Genomic DNA, 19,105 nt, shown 5'->3' with positions numbered 1-19,105 from the left:
TTTCTTTCAAAGATACAATTCTCTTGACTTCAGTTTTTCTTTCGGAAAACAGAGTTTTACCAATAACTTTCTACATAAAGATATTTCTCTCATCTCTCTCCTCGCTTTGTAACAGTTTTAAATTGATAATTCCAAAGTGCTGTCTCCCTGAGCAGGACAAATAGCTTTTCTCTTTTACAACCTGTAAAATGCCTTTGTAAGTCTTAAAACATCTGTTAAATTTCCTCTTCGCCGTCGCTGTCCCAATGGACATTCTGATTCTTGACATAATTTTTACTCTGAGAATTAGGTCCGAATACAAATAATGATAGGCCTTGGAGTATGCTTTTGAGAGGCACACAACAACGTTTTTATTAAATTCATTAGTGACTGAGAAAATAAAATGGAATGTCTTTTAAAATCTTGTTTCTTTTCCTCATTTTTTTTCTTCAGATAAACTAGTGGACAAGTACATTTCAGAGCTTCAACGTTCTGAAGAAATGACGCGTTGTGGCTATTCTTTAGCATTGGGTGCACTTCCTAAATTCATGCTCAACGGCAAACTCCATCAGGTATGATTAAAAATCTTTATATGGTAACATAATTACTAAAACATTTTACAAAATATAAGTCATACATAGAAATCATAGAAACCCTACAGTACAGAAAGAGGCCATTCTGGCCAATCGAGTCTGCACCGACCACAATCCCACCCAGGCCCTACCCCCATACTGGTACATATTTTACCCACTAATCCTCTAATCTATGCATCTACGGTCAATTTAGCATGGCCAGTCAACCTAACCGGCATGTCTTTGGACTGTTGGAGGAAACCAGAGCACCCGGAGAAAACCCAAGCAGACACGAGGAGAATGTGCAAACTCCACACAAACAGTGACCCAAGCCGGGAATTGAACCTAGGTCCCTGGAGCTGTGAAGCAGCAGTGCTAACCACTGTGCTACCGTACCACCCATGTTGGTTTGGGAAATATTACATTTTGGTATTGAGCGTACGTTGTCACTGTGATTCTGTCCTGTGACTGGTTTTACCTTCTAAGAATTTATTTGCTAGAATAGAAAATTTATTTAGTGAAAAGACAAAGATAGCTAATTTTTTTTTAAAAGTTGCTTTAAAAGATTCCTAAAATAATATACCCCTGAAATTAACTACTGGAGAAATTACAGTAATAGAGACAAACTTCAAGCTGTTTGTCGTTTCTGGGCTTGGAGAACAAGTTTAATTTTTATCAGTTAGGAAACAGACTTGCAGATCCAGTAATTTTTAGGAGTTGAGCATTTCCTCCTAGGTGGGTGATGCATGAAATATAGGCTGACGGTATTGCTGTTACTTGGAAGATGAGGACCTGATTTGATCTGCTGTTGCCAAAGCTGGAAAGAAATTTGCCCTGCTCTGTTGATGAGGGGAAACATTCCAGCTCTGTCAGACACCTGATAATTTTTGAGTTATAAGATGAATTGTAGATTTGTAACTTCTTAAAAGATTGTGGTAACTTTGTCCTATTCAACCTTTCTTTGAAATCCACAATATTCTGTCTACCTCTAAAGCATGAAACCAGACATAGCCACGCAACTATGTTTCTTGCATGCCATGTTTCTCACACGGCTTCTCATTTCCTCCACAGTGACCACTTCATGGTCAAAATCACAAAGATTCTTTGCAACTGTGTCATTGCTTCCCTAACCTCTGTTCATACTCTTTGACCTGCCTGAAGCATTCAATACGGCCAACTATCCCAGTTTTCTCCACTAATATAATCCACCATTGGGGCATTTCTCCCTCAACTCCACCCCATCAAACTTAATATGGGCAGTACACTGCTACCAATGATTTTTTTCCTTCTGATTGCTCTGTCACTTCTGGTGTGATGCAGTTGGATCTATCTTTCCATGCTCCTTTTGTTATGTGTGTATATGAAGAGAAACCAGCCTCACGAAAATGGAGCATATTTTTCTTTCAGGTTGTGAATATCAGAAAACACTCCTAAGCAAAATGAATGGATGGACCCAGGGTACTGGATAACCTGACTTACATGCATATTAATTGTAGGTTTGCACTCCAGGTCGATCCTTGAAAGTCATCTGCCTCTGCCTAAGTCCAAGTTTTGCCAGTTGTTATCCAACTCTCTTCCAAAGTTTTTCTCCAAATTCTGTCACAATTTTTTAAACCCTAAAAATTTTCAGTCTGCACGTTTCAATAAAATTGGAAAGCAAGCATTCTTAAATTTAGAAAATATCAGTGTTGTAACGACATGAGTAGTACTAGTTTCACTAAAGTGAATATTAATATTTCACTGATAATATTTGCCTGATAATATTGTGCATGCATGTAATAGATTGTAATGTTGAATTGTGAAAGTAATTTAAGTCGCATTGCTGGTTAGCAGGAGTGTGCTTCTCATAGAATCCCTACAGTGCAGAAGGAGGCCATTTGGCCCATTGAATCTGCACTGACCACAATCTCACCTAAGCCCTATCCCCGAAACCACACATATATACTCTGCTAATCCCCCTGACGCTAGGGTCAATTTAGCATGGCCAATCAACTTAACCTACACATCTTTGGTCTGTGGGAGGAAACCGGAGCACCTGGAAGAAACCCGCCCAGTCACGGGGAGAAAGTGCAAACTCCACACACACACTGATCTGAGGCCAGAATTGAACCCGGGTCACTGGCATTGTAAGGCAGTTAGTGCTAACCACTGTGCCACCATGCCACCTCTGTTGCTTAATTATACTAGTCAGTAAGAGTGAAGTGCCCTGTTTTTAAACAAAATTTGTCTGTTTAGTCCATCTCTTTGATCTGTTATATAGTTTTAAAAATTAAGATGAACATTTATTTTGATTTTACTGTGATACTATATTTAAATTGCTGTGTATGTATCCACATTTGTACTTTGGCTTTTTGCAGGTATTAGAAGGATTACAGAGAGTCACGTGGATGACAGTGAAAGATACCACCTTTGCAGAAGCCAGAAGGGATGCACTGAAAGCCATTGCTCAGTATGAATTATTGAAATTTACTCAGATTAACGTACCAAATTACAACACCAGCAAGTTACTGCAGATGCCAGAAATCTGAAATAAAAATAGAAAATGCTGGAAGTACTCAGCTGGTTTGGCAGTAGCAATGGAGAGAGAGAAATGGATATTTCTGACCAAGAGCCATTGACCTGAAACTTTAACATACTTTCTGTCACTCTCTCTCCTTGATGCTGTCAGATTTGTTGAGCATTTTCAACATTTCCTATTTTGATATACTACATTACAATCTCTTCCCACATGCTGACTGCTGAGGCGGGTACTTAAATTACTTATTATGGTAGTGCAAATTTTGATAAGATATAGTTTATGTATTAGTCACAAGTAAGGCTTACATTAACACTGCAATGAAGTTACCGTGAAATTCCCCTGGTTGCCATAGTGTGGCAGCTGTTCAGGTCAACACTTCTAACCAGCACGTTCTTTAGACTGTGGGAGGAAACTGGAGCACCCGGAGGAAACCCATGCAGACACAGGGAGAACGTGCAAACTCCACATGCACAGTGACCCAAGGTGGGAACCGAACCCAGGTCCCTGGTACTGTGACCACTGTGCTACCGTGCTTCCCCTGTTGGAGATTGGAGGCCCAGTTTAATTTTGGAAGCATGATCATTTGAAAAGATCACTGGCAGCTTAATGAAATTGGTTAACTGAAAAACGTATTCTTCAATACTTTGTAAATGCTTTTGTTACTCTCTGTGTTACCACAATAAATCTAATACTGTTTTCATTAAACAGTGCAAACTAAGTGGGCATGGCTCTTTCATTAGAAATGATCAGTTCGTTAGTTTTTGTGTGATAATTCTGGAAAAAGCAATGCTTAATCACTTTTCAAAGTGCAAAAACTATTCTAGCTCAGTTTCTAAAAATACTATTCCCATTTCAGTGCACAAAGCTAGTAGGAGGGTTGATTTGCATTGCTACTTATCTATGGGGAAGAGAAAAAAGAGGAAGCGTTAGGTCTAGCCTGAAGCTATTGCAATTTTGCTGGCCAACTCAAAGCAGCATTTTGATCTGGTTACACTGGTCCTGAGTGAAAAATGGGCTGGGGGACTAATAAATGGAGGAAGAAACAAAATTTAAAAATTGCAAAAGGATAGTGTTCTTTAGTGTCTGAACAAAATGCAACTTATTGTTCGAATTTTTAGTTGTTATGTTGTCTGATCTACTTTCCCCCAAATATTTTGATCTAGAGTCTGTAAGACAGTGGGGGTGAATGAAGATGGGCCGCATGATCAGGTCATCTGCCGAAGCAATGTGTCCCAGATCTATAATAGCCTTTTAGATTGTTTGAATGACTACACCACAGACAGTCGAGGAGATATTGGAGCATGGTATGTATAAGATTTTGTAACATTATCCATTCCTGCTTATTAGCATACTTTTGAACAGAAACATACATAGTTTGGTGTGTTACATCATCCTGCACATATACCTAGTATCTGATCTCACTTTAAGATCTCTCAAATCATTTCAAAGGAAATATATCTGTAGATAATAAATATACCAATTGATGAAACTTGGGCTGTTCGTGAACCATCATGTAACCCATTCAACTCCACAAAAAAATTCAAACTGGACCTTGATGAGCTGATATCAAGCTTATTAACAAACAAATTTGGCCATCAGTCAGAGTCAAGTAGTTTGCTGGGTCCTCCTGTAGCCTGGTGGTGTAGGTCAGTGAACTGGTAAACCACAAACCTCGAGTAATTCTCTGGGGTTCCAGGTTCAAATCCCATCACGGTCAATGGTCAGATTTGAACTTCATAAAATAAACTTTCTGTGGCCCAGTGGTATTGATCACTGAAGTAGTAATCCACAAACCATGACAATGCTCTGGGGTTGCGGTTTCAAATCTCAGCACAGTCGATGGTTAAGTTTGAATTCTGAAATAAATCTCCCGTGACCTCATGATATACATCACTAGTAATGCACAAACTGTGGCAATGCTCTGGGATTCCCAGTTCGAATCTCACCACGGTCGATGGGTAAATTTGAATACTGAAATAAACCTGACTCTTATCTCGCCAGCAGAATGGGAATATCAAATCAACACACTGGCTGATGGCACTAATTTTCATGCACACCCACCTCCGTGCGTACCCTCATTTTGAAGCAAAAATTTCTGTCCCAAAAGTTCTTTCATATTAACAAATACAACACATTAATACATGAGTTTCTCCTACAATTCAAACCTGTCGAAGAGATAGGCGAAAAGAACAAGTATTATCAATTGGTAACTGAGCTTTGTTAATATGTTTTTAATACAATTTTACTGTCAAGTTAAACTTTACATGCAGCTTTTGTTTTCTTTCTGCAATCTAATGAAACATTATTTCTATAGCTAGAAACTATCCAGCCATTTTCTAACACAGGACTCATTTTCAGATTGAATAAGCAACCATCAGGAACTAAGCTGAATTTCCATTCTGTCAAATAGCTGCCATTTGGTATTAATGAATCCTGTGTCATTTATGGAATTAGTTATATTTTGCGCTCTCTTGTCTTGGATAACGTTGATACTTCAGACAACTTCATACAGTGCTCCTGCAGAAAACTTGCAGCCTTTTCCCAGAAAGAGTACACTTGAATAAACTTGATGGATATCATGGAGGACTGCTCCAAAGGATGCTGATGACAGCAAAAAGACCAGAATGTATTCCACTTAAAAACACTCCCACAGTTTACATTCAATCCAGGCCTTGTCAAAAAGTTGAAATCCCTTTGAAGAATTTCCAAGAATTACATTTGCAAGATTGCAGGATTTTGGGTTACAACTGGAATCCTTTTTTACATCATCCCTATTTAAAATAGATTTTGTACAAAGGATTTTTTTTTTGCTGGTGTGTAGCAGATCATTTCTTTGTGAGCATGCCTTTCTCATGTCTAGATCGTAAGTAGTGAAGACCTTTGCAGATTAGCTTTGCAAACTCAGAGTCATAGAATCATAGAATACTACAGTGCAGAAGGAGGCCGTTCAGCCCATTGGATTTGCACTGACCACAATCCCACCCAGGTCCTATCTTCATAACCCCACTTATTTACCCTGCTAGGCCCTCTGTCACTCAGGGGCAATTTAACTATGACCAATCAACCTAATGTGCACATTTTTGGATTGTGGGAGGAAACCAAAGCACCTGGACGAAACCCATGCAGACATGAGGAGAACATGCAAACTCCACGTCACCTGAGGCCAGATTTGAACCCAGGTTCATGGCTGATCATAAAATGCAATATTCTGTTCTACAACTTTCTATGCCTTTTAGCTTTGACAAAGGGTTATCTGGACTCAACCCTCCTTAGAGATGTTGCCAGACTTGCTGAGATTTTCCAGCATTTTCTCTTTTGGATCCTGATACCCCCTTCCTCCCATATCCTTCAACCCCTTTAGCCTCAAGAGCGATATCTGATTTTTTTTCTTGAAATCAGACATTATGGCCTCAACTTCATTCTCTGGTGGTGAATTCCACACATTCACCACTCTTTGGGTGAAGAAATTTCTCCTCACTTCAATTCTAAAAGATTTGCCCCTTATCCTCAAACTATGACCCTCTAGTTCTGGAGTCCCCCACTACTGTGAACATTCTGTGCCATTATCTACTGCGTATGCTAGGTTTTCTACTCCCATTTAAAAATGAGGGCATTTACTATGTTGAAAGTGATACTTAAATGCAAGTTGCTGTTGCCACTGCACATTTGCAGGCATGTGCAGAATATTTCTGGCTGTGGATGCACACTGCACCACGTATAGATGAACAGAGATTATGTAAATATGACAAGAAGACATCATCACATATCACATTAAACCACCAGCATAACTCTAACATTTTAGACTTGAACCAATAATTTTTGGTTTCATTGTGCATTGTGATGTACATGTTAGTATACCCTCCAAAATGTTAAATTGATGCAGTGCCAGCCCAGACAAGATGATCACATTGCGTGGATGTCTGTGAAAATAATGTAAAAGTAAAAAATTCAGAAATTCCATATTAGCATTTTCTGTGTCAAAACTATTGTGTGCCAGGATTTTACAGGAGTCCTGAGTGAAAAATGAGCATAATAGTTACACCTAATATTCCTCACTCAGTTTGGATTTAGATTGATGTTGACATTCCAAATTATTAGCTTCAGCCTGAGACAATGGCTGGTGAAGGAGGATGGAATTAGTGACATGGGGTACATGGTTTGCAGCTGATGCTGAACTCAATAGCTTTGGGCTTCTCAAAGTTTAACTGGAAGAATTGCATTTAGTGACGAGGTTGAGAGAGATGAGGGAGAGGACGAGCTTGCTGTTGGCAGTGTGCATGTCGAATCCTATTTAATGCCTTCGGATAATGCCACTGAGAAGTAGCACATGGGGGCGGGACTCGAGGGAATGATTTGGATGGGTTCTAAAGGTAATGGAAATGGAAGATATCTAGCACAGCTGGATAGCTAAGAGTGCAATTGAGCAAGGACAGTTAAACTACCAGCATTTGATATTTTGATTCCACCTAATAATATTTTTATTGGATATGTATGGCCCGATTTTACCATTTTCATTCGAAGTGTCAATTCTGGACGTAGAAATCCGCTTTCAGGCGCCCTGGGCGTAGAAATCTGACTTAGAAATCTGCTTTCAGGCGCCCCTATAAGCTCTCAGCCATCTCCAGTCTGATTCATGTGGTGGGCGGGGCTTAGCACTACCAGAACAATGGAACTCTGAGCTGTGCATGCGCAGTTAGAAAAAAAAATTGAAAAAAGTGCGCCTGTGTCAGATTGCTCCCGAGCCGCAGAAAATGGCCTGGGTGTGACGGTGTGTCGGGGTTGGGTGGGGGGTGGTGTGGCGGGGGGAGGGGGGAGGTGGTGTGATTTTTGCTGGGATGTGTGACCAGGATTGAACCTAGGTCCCTGGTGCTGTGAGGCAGTAGTGCTAACCACTGTGCCACCGTGCTACCTTGTAGATGGTCAACAGGCTATAAGGAGTTACTGAAATACTCGTCTCAGAATTCTCAGCTTCTGATCTGCTCTTGTAGCCACCGCGTTTATATGGCTTGTCCAATTAAGTTTCTGGCCAGTAGCCAGAAATCTCTGGGATTTTAATGGTGGGGGTTTAACAATGGCAGTGACGTTGAATATTATGGGGAGATTATAGATTCTATCTTATGGAGATAAGTGTCTGGCATTTGTGTGATGCGAATGTTAGTTGCCATTTATTAGCCAAAGTCGAAATGTAGTCCAAATCTTGTTTTGTGTCGACATGGACTGCTTCAGTATCTGAGGACTGTTGTACAATCATCAAAGGACATCTTCACTTCTGATCTTGTGAGGAAGAGAAGGTCATTGATGAAACAGTACCGGCGCAAGGATATTTTGGCCCTGGAGGGAGTGCAGAGGAGGTTTACTAGGCTGATACCGGAGTTGAGGGGGTTGAGCTATGAGGAGAGGCTGAATAAACTAGGCTTGTACTCGTTAGAGTTTAGAAGAATGAGGGGAGATCTCATTGAGACGTATAAGATGATGAATGGGATAGATAGGATAGAGGTGGAAAGACTCTTCCCGCTCAAAAAAGACAGTAGGACTAGGGGGCACAGCCTCAAGATAAAGGGGGGGCGGTTCAGAACGGAGTTGAGGAGGAACTTCTTCACTCAAAGGGTGGTGAATCTCTGGAATTCTCTGCCCGTTGAAGTGGTGGAGGCTGCCTCGCTAAATATTTTTAAGAAGCGGGTTGATGGGTTTTTGATAAGAGAGGGGATTAAGGGTTATGGGGAGAGGGCGGGAAAGTGGAACTGAGCAGCGACAGATCAGCCATGATCTTATTGAATGGCGGGGCAGGCTCGAAGGGCCAGATGGCCTACTCCTGCTCCTATTTCTTATGTTCTTATGTTCTTATGTTAAAATGATTCAGTGGGACGCCATTCCTGAGAAACTCCTGCAGTGGTGTTCAAGGAGTGAGATGTTTGACCTCTAACAACCACAACCTTGCTTTGTGCTTGGTATAATTCTCCACTGAGTGGAGAATTTTCCCCTGATTCCCATTAACTTCAATTTTTCTAAGGCTCCTTGATGCCACTTGGTAAAATGGTGCCTTGATGTCAGGGGCAGTCAGTCTCATGTTATTTCTGGAGTTCAGCTCTTTTGTCTGTGTTTGGAACAAACCTGTTATCAAGTTTGGAGTTGAATGGCCCACAGGTACCCAAATTAAACTTTGGTGAATGAATTAATCTTGTGTAGGTGCAGCTTGATGGGACTGTTGAGAACACCTTCCAGTATTTTGCTGTTTGTTAAGAGTAGACTGATGGGGCAGTGATTGGCTGGGTTGGATTTGCCCTGTTTTTTGTAGACAGGACATACATGTGCAATGTTCCACATGTTGGATTGGTGTAGCTTGGCTAGGGTGTAGCTAGATCTGGAGCACAATTCAGAATATTGACAAGGCCCATAGCCTTTAAGTATCCAGTGCCTTCTGCCATCTCTTGATATCACATGCACTGAATCAAATTGGCTGACATTTGGCACCTGTAATGCTTGAGACCACGGAAGGAGGTTAAGTTGGATCATTCATTTAGTACCTCTGGCTAAAGATGGTTGCTCTGACGTGCTGGGTTCCTCTATCATTGAAATATTATCTCCACGTATAAGATATGTGGAACCGCCTTGTCTGGTCTCTTGTTTAATTGTCTGCCACCATTCACAACAGAACAACTGGCAGGACTGCAGAGCTTGGTTTGATCCATTGGTTGTGGTCACTTAGCTCTATGCTGCTTCTGCTGTTTAGCATGTTGCAGCTTCACTAAATTGGTTACCTTGTTTTTAGGTATGATTGTGACTCACCAATTGAATATAATGCACTAACTTGCGTCACAGTACCTTTATAATTAGAAATGTTACATCCAGTTCCACACACGAATGATTGGCATTGGAAGTGTCACGCCTCAAAAACTTGCGCATGAGGATACTGAACACCTGTAAGGCAGAGCATATTATTTACTCAATTTGATTGATTATAAATGAGAAGAAATCCATGAGGAATGACTAACACATGAAAGCTGAGTAATTGTTTCCTTTGATTTTTCAACAAGACTTTCATAAAACATGTATCATAGAAATGCCCAATCATTACAAAACAGGAATTCTCTTCCTTCATTCAGCTAAGAATAATACCCATATCAAAGTTTCAGAACTGTAAGGAATTCTGGGATGAATTATTCAAGTTGCACATTAATTTGGTTATCTCTAATTGGCTGGGCAGCTGGTTCATGATGTACAGCAATGCCTAGGGCACAGATTCAATTCCTCCCGCCTTCTCAACCTTCCCTCTCACCTGAGGTGTGCTGATCCTAAAGTGAAATCACCACCACCAGTCAATTCTCCCCCTTAAAGGGGAGAGCAGCCTATGGCCATCTGGGACTTTTCGAGATACTTGCAGAAAATTTTGCCCATATATAATTCCCCTTCCCTGCAGATTCTGAGGGTGATTAGAAATTTCACTTTTGATGCTGGGAATTTCCAGCTCTGCAGAAAACTGGTTGTGGGTATTACGTTCTAAAAGTTGTATGATATGTCCTACTCCTATAATAACCAGCATACACCATGATAACTATTATTAAAAATAGAGAGTAGCTGCGAAAATCATTGTTTGATGCACTATGTTCTTAAATTACACACCAAAGATAATGGTGTCACTTGAGGTTAAGGTCTTTATTTATCTTGGGGCTGGGAATTGAATATTTATGGAGAGCATCAGTGCTTCCCAAATTTTATACTGCTCTCACCCCATTTTGATGACTAAAAATTGGTGCGAGCCCACAGTGGGAGTGAGGAGGGGGTTAGTGGTGAAGGTGGGGAAAGAGAGTTGTTTACCAGTAAACGGTAGGGGTAAAAGGTGGGAGTTCAAAATTGAGGGTTAGAGGCACAAAATCACAATTTACACCTTTCAAAGGAGCAAAGGTTTTGTAGAAAAATAATCTTGGACATCTACCATTTTGAGCAGGCTCTGTTGGTGGCAGTGATTGCACCTTGGAGCTCATTTCATTCGGCCACAGACACCAGCAAGGGGAAGAAAGTGTGTATGTGTGTCCAGGGGCCTCGGAGCCAATCCCCGGACTTTTTTCTCAAAGTCTCCGTTCCACAGCCACCATAGCAGCCTCAGTATTCCAATTACTCACCCCACTCTTTTGAACATCTGGTTTCGATGCTGTAATTCAACTGGATCTGGACCATCGCAATCGAGCAGTTGTTGAGATGTTAGTTACAGTTGGAGAAACAAACAAATCTACAAGAATGGTCACTCTAGCTAGCATTACACATGGAAATTAAGGAGGAAAGAAAGTTTTATATTCTTATTAATGGCAGAAATGCTTTGAAGATGTTGGAGAGGAAAAATAAATAGTTAAAGTATGTGCCTTTATTTAAGACGCTGGATAAAAGTACCAAATATATTGTGTTTTTCAGTGTAGTTTGGTGTTATAATTTCATCTGTTCAATCATGTGATACATTACTTCAGTAAATTTGCCAAAATGATGGGCAAACTCCATTGAATGTGACTGGTCTTGGAACCAGGGATGATTCTCCAGGGAGAGGGATGGAATTGGTGGCAGAGCTTGAGCAGTGCCACTGGAGTAAGGTTTTTGATTTTTTAGTATGTTTGCACGATGGTTATGTCTAAAGATCTTTGGTTGTAAATTCACCTCGGGGTCAGATATGGTACCAAGCTTGCCAGCAATCTGGTTCACTCTCTCGCAATTGCCAGAGAGAAGATTGGAGTTGGTGGCTGGGGTGCAGAGTTTTTTTTGGGGTTCAAAGACATAGCGTAGAGGGAAGCAATTCAGATTATCTTCCCTGTGCTGGCTCTTTGGTAGACTGGCCCCATTTCCCTGCTTTTTTCAGTATTTTCCTTTTGAATACTTCTCCAATTCTTTTTTGAAAATTACAATTGAATCTGCCTCCACCATCCTTTCAGGCAGTATATTCCAGATCCTAATTCACAACATTTAAATAAAAAAACACCCCTCTCCTCTTGCCACATACCTTGGATCTGGTTATCAACTCTCCTGCCCGGAGAAACAGCGTCTCCTTATTTGCTCTTATCAAACACTACCTAATTTTGAACACCTGCATTACATTTGCCCATAATGTTCTGTACTGTAAGGAGACCAATCCGAGCTACCCTATCCACACGACTAAAGTCCACAAGGTTATAATGGAAACAACATCACCTACAAGTTCCGTTCCAAGCCACTCACCATCCTGGTATATTTACCGTTCATTGTTGCTGGGTCAAAATCCTGGTATTTTTCTCCTTAACAGCACCTTGGTTGTACGGACTGCAGCAGTTGAAGAGGCACCTCACCACTACCTCCTTGAGGACAATTAAGGAAGGGTAATAAATGCCGGCCTGTGAAAGATTCTTTTAAAAATCCCGTAATAATAGTTCTGTAAGTTAGCACAGTATTAACTAACAATACTATAGATCATACTATATACTATAGAATGTGCTATAGATAGTATAATGAAATCTTGCTTTTGCAAAGTAATTTTGAATGCCAGGTGTATGTGTAAAATTGTGGAGGTTCTGGGGAATGCAATAAAATAGACTTTTTATCTGATTTGTTGAAGTAAAACTTCAGGCACTGTTATGATGGAAATAGGAAGTAGTATGATTTGCATTTTACCTTCCGGCATAGTCCTTGGGCTAATTGTGTACAATAGATCATAGAAACTGTACTGTGTAATACTGCTTGGTGGTCTAACGGATGCTCGATGTATTAGCAGAGCCATTTGTGCTACCTGTTGCATCCTCATCAGTATGCATAAAGTAGTTTCAGATTTGAATTTCTAATACAAAATTAAGATCGATTGGTTCTTGTATTTTCATCCACAGGATGTTTTAAAATAAAATTGTGACTATCAAAGGAACAAGATTATTGCATAAAATTTGAGGCAATGTGCAATTTCTTGATGATGTAGGTTGCAGGTGTGCACATACAAATCCTTCACAGCTTGTTTCTGTGTAGGTGGCAAGCCTTTCATCTCCGCTTATTGTCTAAGTTGTCACCAATAGACAGGAGAAGCAAAAACCACAAAAGTAGTTTACCTGCCAGATCTATTGAAGATGGAATCAAGAACCAATATCCAATACCTAGTAATCTCATCCAGTACTGGACAATATAGGAAAGCAAGTCTCCAATTCATTGCTGTTATAATCCAACAGTGGTAATTGTCAGGCTAACCAAATCCCAGATGGAAACTTGGCAATCTATCACAAGGATTTTCAATTTGTATTTTATTATTTACAAAAAAACATGTACTGAAGTCAGGAGCCACAAATTCCAGTAAAACTCTTGGAAATGTTAAGTATTAAAGCATTTATTAACAAAAGAAAAGGCAACTTAAACACACAAGATTATATTCACACATGAAAAATTAGTCTTACAGAACATTTCCCCAGCAGATTCTTTCTTGTTAAAACCAAAAATAATCACCCATTTAGGTAACAGTTCCTTATAGAAACTTGATCTATAAAAATTCCAGAAATATTACTAAGGACACAACCTAGTGTTCCTGAAGGGAAGATATTTTCCGTCACCCTTTCTCTTTCTCACTTGACTGTGGAAATCAAAGGCTTTAAAACAAAACCCTGCTTTCTGGAACAAGAAAACTCTTCTCTGGTTGGCTGATGATTGCTTCACTTTTGCTTCTTTTCACAGCTCTGACACAGCATGGAGCACATTCAGGGTCTTGTCGTTCCCCTCAACAAAACTCCCAACTCTCTCTTAAATGAGGATTTTTCTCTTTCATCTTTGAAATCATTGTTTGAACATCTCTCTGAACATCTTTAAAATATAAAAACCTATCATGTGATCCATTGCTTCCACTTTTGGTCAAATGAAACTTCATGACCTTTCATAGGTTTATTTATGACCTTTCCTTAAATTGTAAACTCTTTCTCACCTCCCTTTTAAATTTACTGGCTAAAAAGTCAAAACTTCATTTATCTCCTAATGCAAGTTTGTACCCATATGTTTTCTTGGAAAACATCCAACTTGGTTCTATACATTTCAAGTGTCTATCTTTTACATCCTTTGATAGTCGCAATTCCATAGATACTCAGTCTCCAGTTTGGTTAAATTAGACACATGCACACACACACACACACACACACATTTCCCCAGACCAGAGTATCCTCAAAAATATTAAAATAATAACATTTTCATCATCTATTATGTTGATACAGTGAGGCTGCTAGCATAAGAAAGATCTAAAAAAGATACAAGGCTAACTAAACATAGAGCCTTTAAATCATTTTAAGGGTTTCTTTCTTTCTCGTCTCTGGGAATGGAAATCACTATCGTATTTGATAAGACACACAGCCCTGTTGCAATCCTTAGAATTAAAGTAAGGAAAACTCAGTATGAAGCTGAATTAATTTATAGGATCAAAATTGGTGGCCATTTTTGAACAGTCAGAAACTAAGCCCTTTCCAGTGAACATCGGTGAGAAATGTATAGAACAGCATCTTAGCCATACCAAACTTCTTACAAAACTGTCTCCAAGGATTCAGGATCATCATTGGTATCATATTTTCAGGATAAGGCAAGGGGAGTTTATGCTAAGTCTGATCGCTGGAGTGTTCAAACTTTGCTCAGAATGCTCCTGGACCAAGTACTGAGACCTGTTTAAGTGTTTTGTGCTAGATGTTTGTCCAAAACAGACAGACAGATTGCCACAGTAAAAAATAACATGCTGGGTATTAGTTCTTGATTCAGTCTTCAAAAGAAATGGTAGGTAAACCAGCTTTGTGATTTTTTTACTCCTCCTACCTATGCATATATATTTCTTTTCATCTCTTTGTTCTCCAGTAACAATGGGAAGTGTAGGTGAGTGGGCGTATTCACCTTCCTTCTTTGTTCATACAGTGTTAGTTCTGAAACCTGCTGCAACCCACAGAAGGTCTACTACCCTGGAGTGGAAGCAATTACTGATAATATAAGCTGTTTGTTCATTATTGAGCCTCAATGTTGAAAAGTAGTGGTTAAGTGTTCAAGGCTATACAACAATGAAAAGTAAACAATAGATATACACGCTCAGGTTGCATATAATCATCAAGTGGAGAAGATACTTTTATGACTCTATTGCCAGAAAAAGGCTGAAAGTTAGAAGCTCCAGGTACTAGTCTAACCCCAGAACTTGATGGCCAAGGAAGGTGCGCCCAAGCAGTTGAATGTCAGTCTGCAAATCCATCCAACTTGCCAATGGTTGGCAATAAGAGTGGGAAAGACTCCTGGTCAGTCTTAATGTGGAGTGGTGCCCTTCAAGCTACAAGCCTCTGGCAACAGACTAGTGATCTGTTCCAGGAGTAACTAGCTATGGCAACAGACAAAAGTCTGCCTTCGTGCACCACTAGGTGTGGGAAGAGAATTAGAATTGGAAAAGTAGCTGTAGCTTAATTCCTCATGCATCTTTAACCAAACTTTTACATACACTTAGATTGCAACACATTAACTCACAACAACATCTGTTTCAGGTGCCAACACAATAATATAAATGTGGTGGGCCACTCCTCGATTGAGATACTGGGAAATGAAAAGGTAGAAAATAGGAGCAGGAATAGGCCATTTGGCCACTCAAGCCTGCTCCACCATTCAATATGATTAAATACCCCAGAAAATAGTTTTGCCTGTTCTCTCTAGGGATGGTTTTTGCTATCTTCTTCCAGAGGACAAATGGCAACAGCAAAAGAGAATGGTAGCTGTCACTACCTTTTATTTGGGGAAGGCCTATAAACACGTATTTGTGATGTAGGAACCAAATATAGGAATGTATAGAGGAACTCCCAATTCCATCATCAGCAAAGTGATGGAAGGTGTCATTGACAGTGCTATCAAACAACTCTTATTCAGCAAAAATCTGCCCGCTGACCGTAGGAGAGCTGTGACGTGATTGTAATGTCACTAGTAATCCAGAAGCCCAGACTAATCCTGTGAGTACAATGGTTCAAATTCCAAACAACTCTCGACATTCAGTGGCATTACCATCGCTGAATCCCCAACTATTAACATCGTTGGGTCGCTTATTGTTGACCAGAAACTGAACAGAACCAGTCATAAATACTGTGGCTACAAGAACAGGTAAGAGGCTGGGAATTCTGCCCAGAGTAATTCACCTCCTGGACTCTCCAAAGCCTTTCCATCATCCACAAGGCATTAGTCAGGAGTATGATGGAATGTTCTCTGTTTAACTTGGATGAGTGCAGCTCCACCAACGCTCAAACAGCTCAACACCATCCAGGAGAAAGCAACCCACTTGATTGGCACCCTGTCCACCACCTTAATCATTAACATCCTCCAGCACTGATGCACTGTGGCACCAATGTGTACCTTATACAAGATGCACTAAAGTAACTCAGCAGAGCTGCTTCAATGCCATCTTCCAAACCCACAAGCTCTACCAAGGGCAGCAGATGCATGGGAACACCACCACCTACTCCAACAAGCCACATATAATCCTGACTTGCAATTATATCACTGTTCCTTCACTACTGCTCTCAGAAATCTTGGAACTCCCTTCCTAACAACACTGTGGGTGAACCTACATGCCAATGGTTGGCAATAAGAGTGGGAAAGACTCCTGGTCAGTCTTAATGTGGAGTGGCGCCCTTCAAGCTACAAGCCTCTGGCAACAGACTAGTGATCTGTTCCAGGAGTAACTAGCTATGGCAACAGACAAAAGTCTGCCTTCGTGCACCACTGCAGCAGTTCAATAAGGCAGCTCACCATCACCTCTTCAGCAATTAGGAATGGATAACAAACGTTGACTGAAAAGAAAAAAATTTTTCCTGAACTCATCCAAGAAGCAAGCTCTCCCACACTCTCTTGAATGGTAAATGAACAGGAAACGTTGGTTTATTATCAGCTGCATTGAAGTAGAATCCTTTGTACTGCTCGAAGCTCTGACAAAAAGTAATCTTAATATTAGCTCAGATTTGCATTTGGTGCTTCTGTTCTGCTCAGGTGACAGACGGAGTATAGATTTCATTCAGTGACTGTGTATTCCAAAGATTGACTTTCAGAAAATCCACCAGCAAGTTTGCTTAAGGAATATGCTTTCTGTGTGCAACATTCTTTCCTTTATTATTAAAATTGCCAACTTTCTTGAAAGTTTGCCTTCAAATACTTGAGGAGGGGAACTTTATTGAAAACAGCTGTATCACTGGTTTCTTTTGTAATAACTGTCCTACTAATGGAATAATAGCTTCAAAATGTGTGACTTCTGGAAGTGAGACTTTTTGGTAAGTTATTAAATGTAGGGGGAAGGTTTCATTTCTTCCAAATTTCCATTCTTCATTAAGAAAGGACAATCTTGTTTTGCATTAAAAAAAAAGTACATACATTTTACGTTCTTCTAGAAGACCACACCTTTCTTATTGCAGTGCTGAACAATGACAGTATCAGGTTTTACTATTAAAAGAACTGAATTGGGGTGGAATTTTTATAGGTCACAGGAAGTGTAGAGATTACCTGATTTAATTTGAGCCTGTTTTACTATTAGCAAAAAAAATAATGTGCCATAACCATTTTTATATTAGCATTTGCTGTTTATAGTATAGTAGCACCATCCACTGGCTTGAAGTGGCATTCGTGGTTTATAGATTTTCAAGCTCTTAGTTAAAATGCATTAAATAACATGTAAATTGCTCAGTTGATTAAAGTCGTAAGAAGTGAAGTACAGATCAGGAGGGTTCATCTTTGGCTTACATATCCGAGTGCAATACATATGTCCACTCCTGCTCTCTGTCACCCTTGTTTATTTGCTTGCTCTCTCCATTAATTATTTTTCATCTAAAGTGGATGCAATTTACAGACAAGTCATGGACATTCACAGGGCCAGAATTCAGCCTTTATTTGTCTTGATAGTTGGCACCTAAATGAGCATCAGGGCTACTTTGATGTTCTTTTTCTATCATTCTACGGTATTTATTGCTCCATATTTATGGTCCATACTTCATTTATTGCTTCCTCATCAAGCTAGTTATTGCCCTGGGTACGCATGGATCTGTGATAATGTTTGCGACAGGTAGACTGGTAACACAACATATTTTGTAGTACTTTGCTCCTGGCTACCAACTGTTTTTGTCTCTACTTGGTAAGAAAATATTCCAGAAAGAGGAAAGGCAACGTTATTAAAATGGCTTCAGGATGGACTGTTTTGTAACAGATAAGATGTCATTATATTGCGTGGCATGTGAGTGCTGCAAATGTATTTGTTACTGAACAAGCCAAAAATGCTGGGGGGTCAACTCATCAAATCTTGACATTTTTCAAATTAGTAGGTTCCTGCTGAGCTGTGCTTCTGACGGCTCTGAGTAGGCTGCTCCTGAAAACCCACACCTGAAGTTATCAATTGTCAAAGCACCCAGGTAGCCATCTTATGGCATGTCGAAGGAAGTTTGGTGAGCTGCTGCACTACGTCTACAGGTGGTACATACTGGCATCACTATGCGTCAGTGATGGAGAGAGATAATGTTTAATGTGGTGTGTTGGATGCTGATCAAGCAGATTGTTTTGTTATGGATGGTGTCAACCTAGTGTATTGTTGGAGCTGCACTCATCCAGGCAAAATGGAGAGTATTCCATCACACACCTAACTTGTGATTGGCAGACAGTCTTTGGGGAGTCAAAAATGAGTTATTTGCCTCAGCATTCCTAGCCTCTGGCTTGCTATAGTAGACACAGTATATATGTGGCTGGTCCAGTTCAGTTTCTGGTTAATGGTCCGCTAATGTCCACAATGGACATTATCGACCCAGAGATCGATAATGGGGAATTCAACAATGGTGATACCATTGAATGTCAAGGGGATATGATCAGATTATCTCTTGTTGAAGATAATCATTGCACATGAATATTACGTGCCACTTATCAGCCCAAGTCTGAATATTGTGCAGGTCATGTTGAATATGGATATAGACTGCATCAGTATCTGAAGAGTTGAAAATGGTACAAACAGGGAGAGAAATCAGATGGAAGGTTGTTCACTGCCATTTTTATATGGTTCATGCTATTGTGCCACTCATCAGCCCCG

At 40.1% G+C, this 19,105-nt stretch overlaps 1 protein-coding gene across 1 annotated transcript in view; it reads left to right on the top strand.

Annotated features, from left to right (window-relative positions):
• Positions 1-19,105, top strand: part of tbcd (tubulin folding cofactor D) — a 240,637-nt gene that overhangs the window by 175,417 nt on the left and 46,115 nt on the right. The window contains exons 27-29 of the mRNA XM_080209036.1: positions 433-551; positions 2,909-3,000; positions 4,233-4,373. Coding sequence (XP_080065162.1) covers positions 433-551; positions 2,909-3,000; positions 4,233-4,373 — 352 coding nt within the window. The remainder of the gene's footprint in view (positions 1-432; positions 552-2,908; positions 3,001-4,232; positions 4,374-19,105) is intronic.

Source organism: Carcharhinus amblyrhynchos, chromosome 21, assembly GCF_965287045.1.
Source record: "Carcharhinus amblyrhynchos chromosome 21, sCarAmb.v2.hapA, whole genome shotgun sequence".
In the NCBI taxonomy this organism is placed as follows: domain Eukaryota; kingdom Metazoa; phylum Chordata; class Chondrichthyes; order Carcharhiniformes; family Carcharhinidae; genus Carcharhinus; species Carcharhinus amblyrhynchos.
This window is presented reverse-complemented; position numbering and strand designations above follow the sequence as displayed.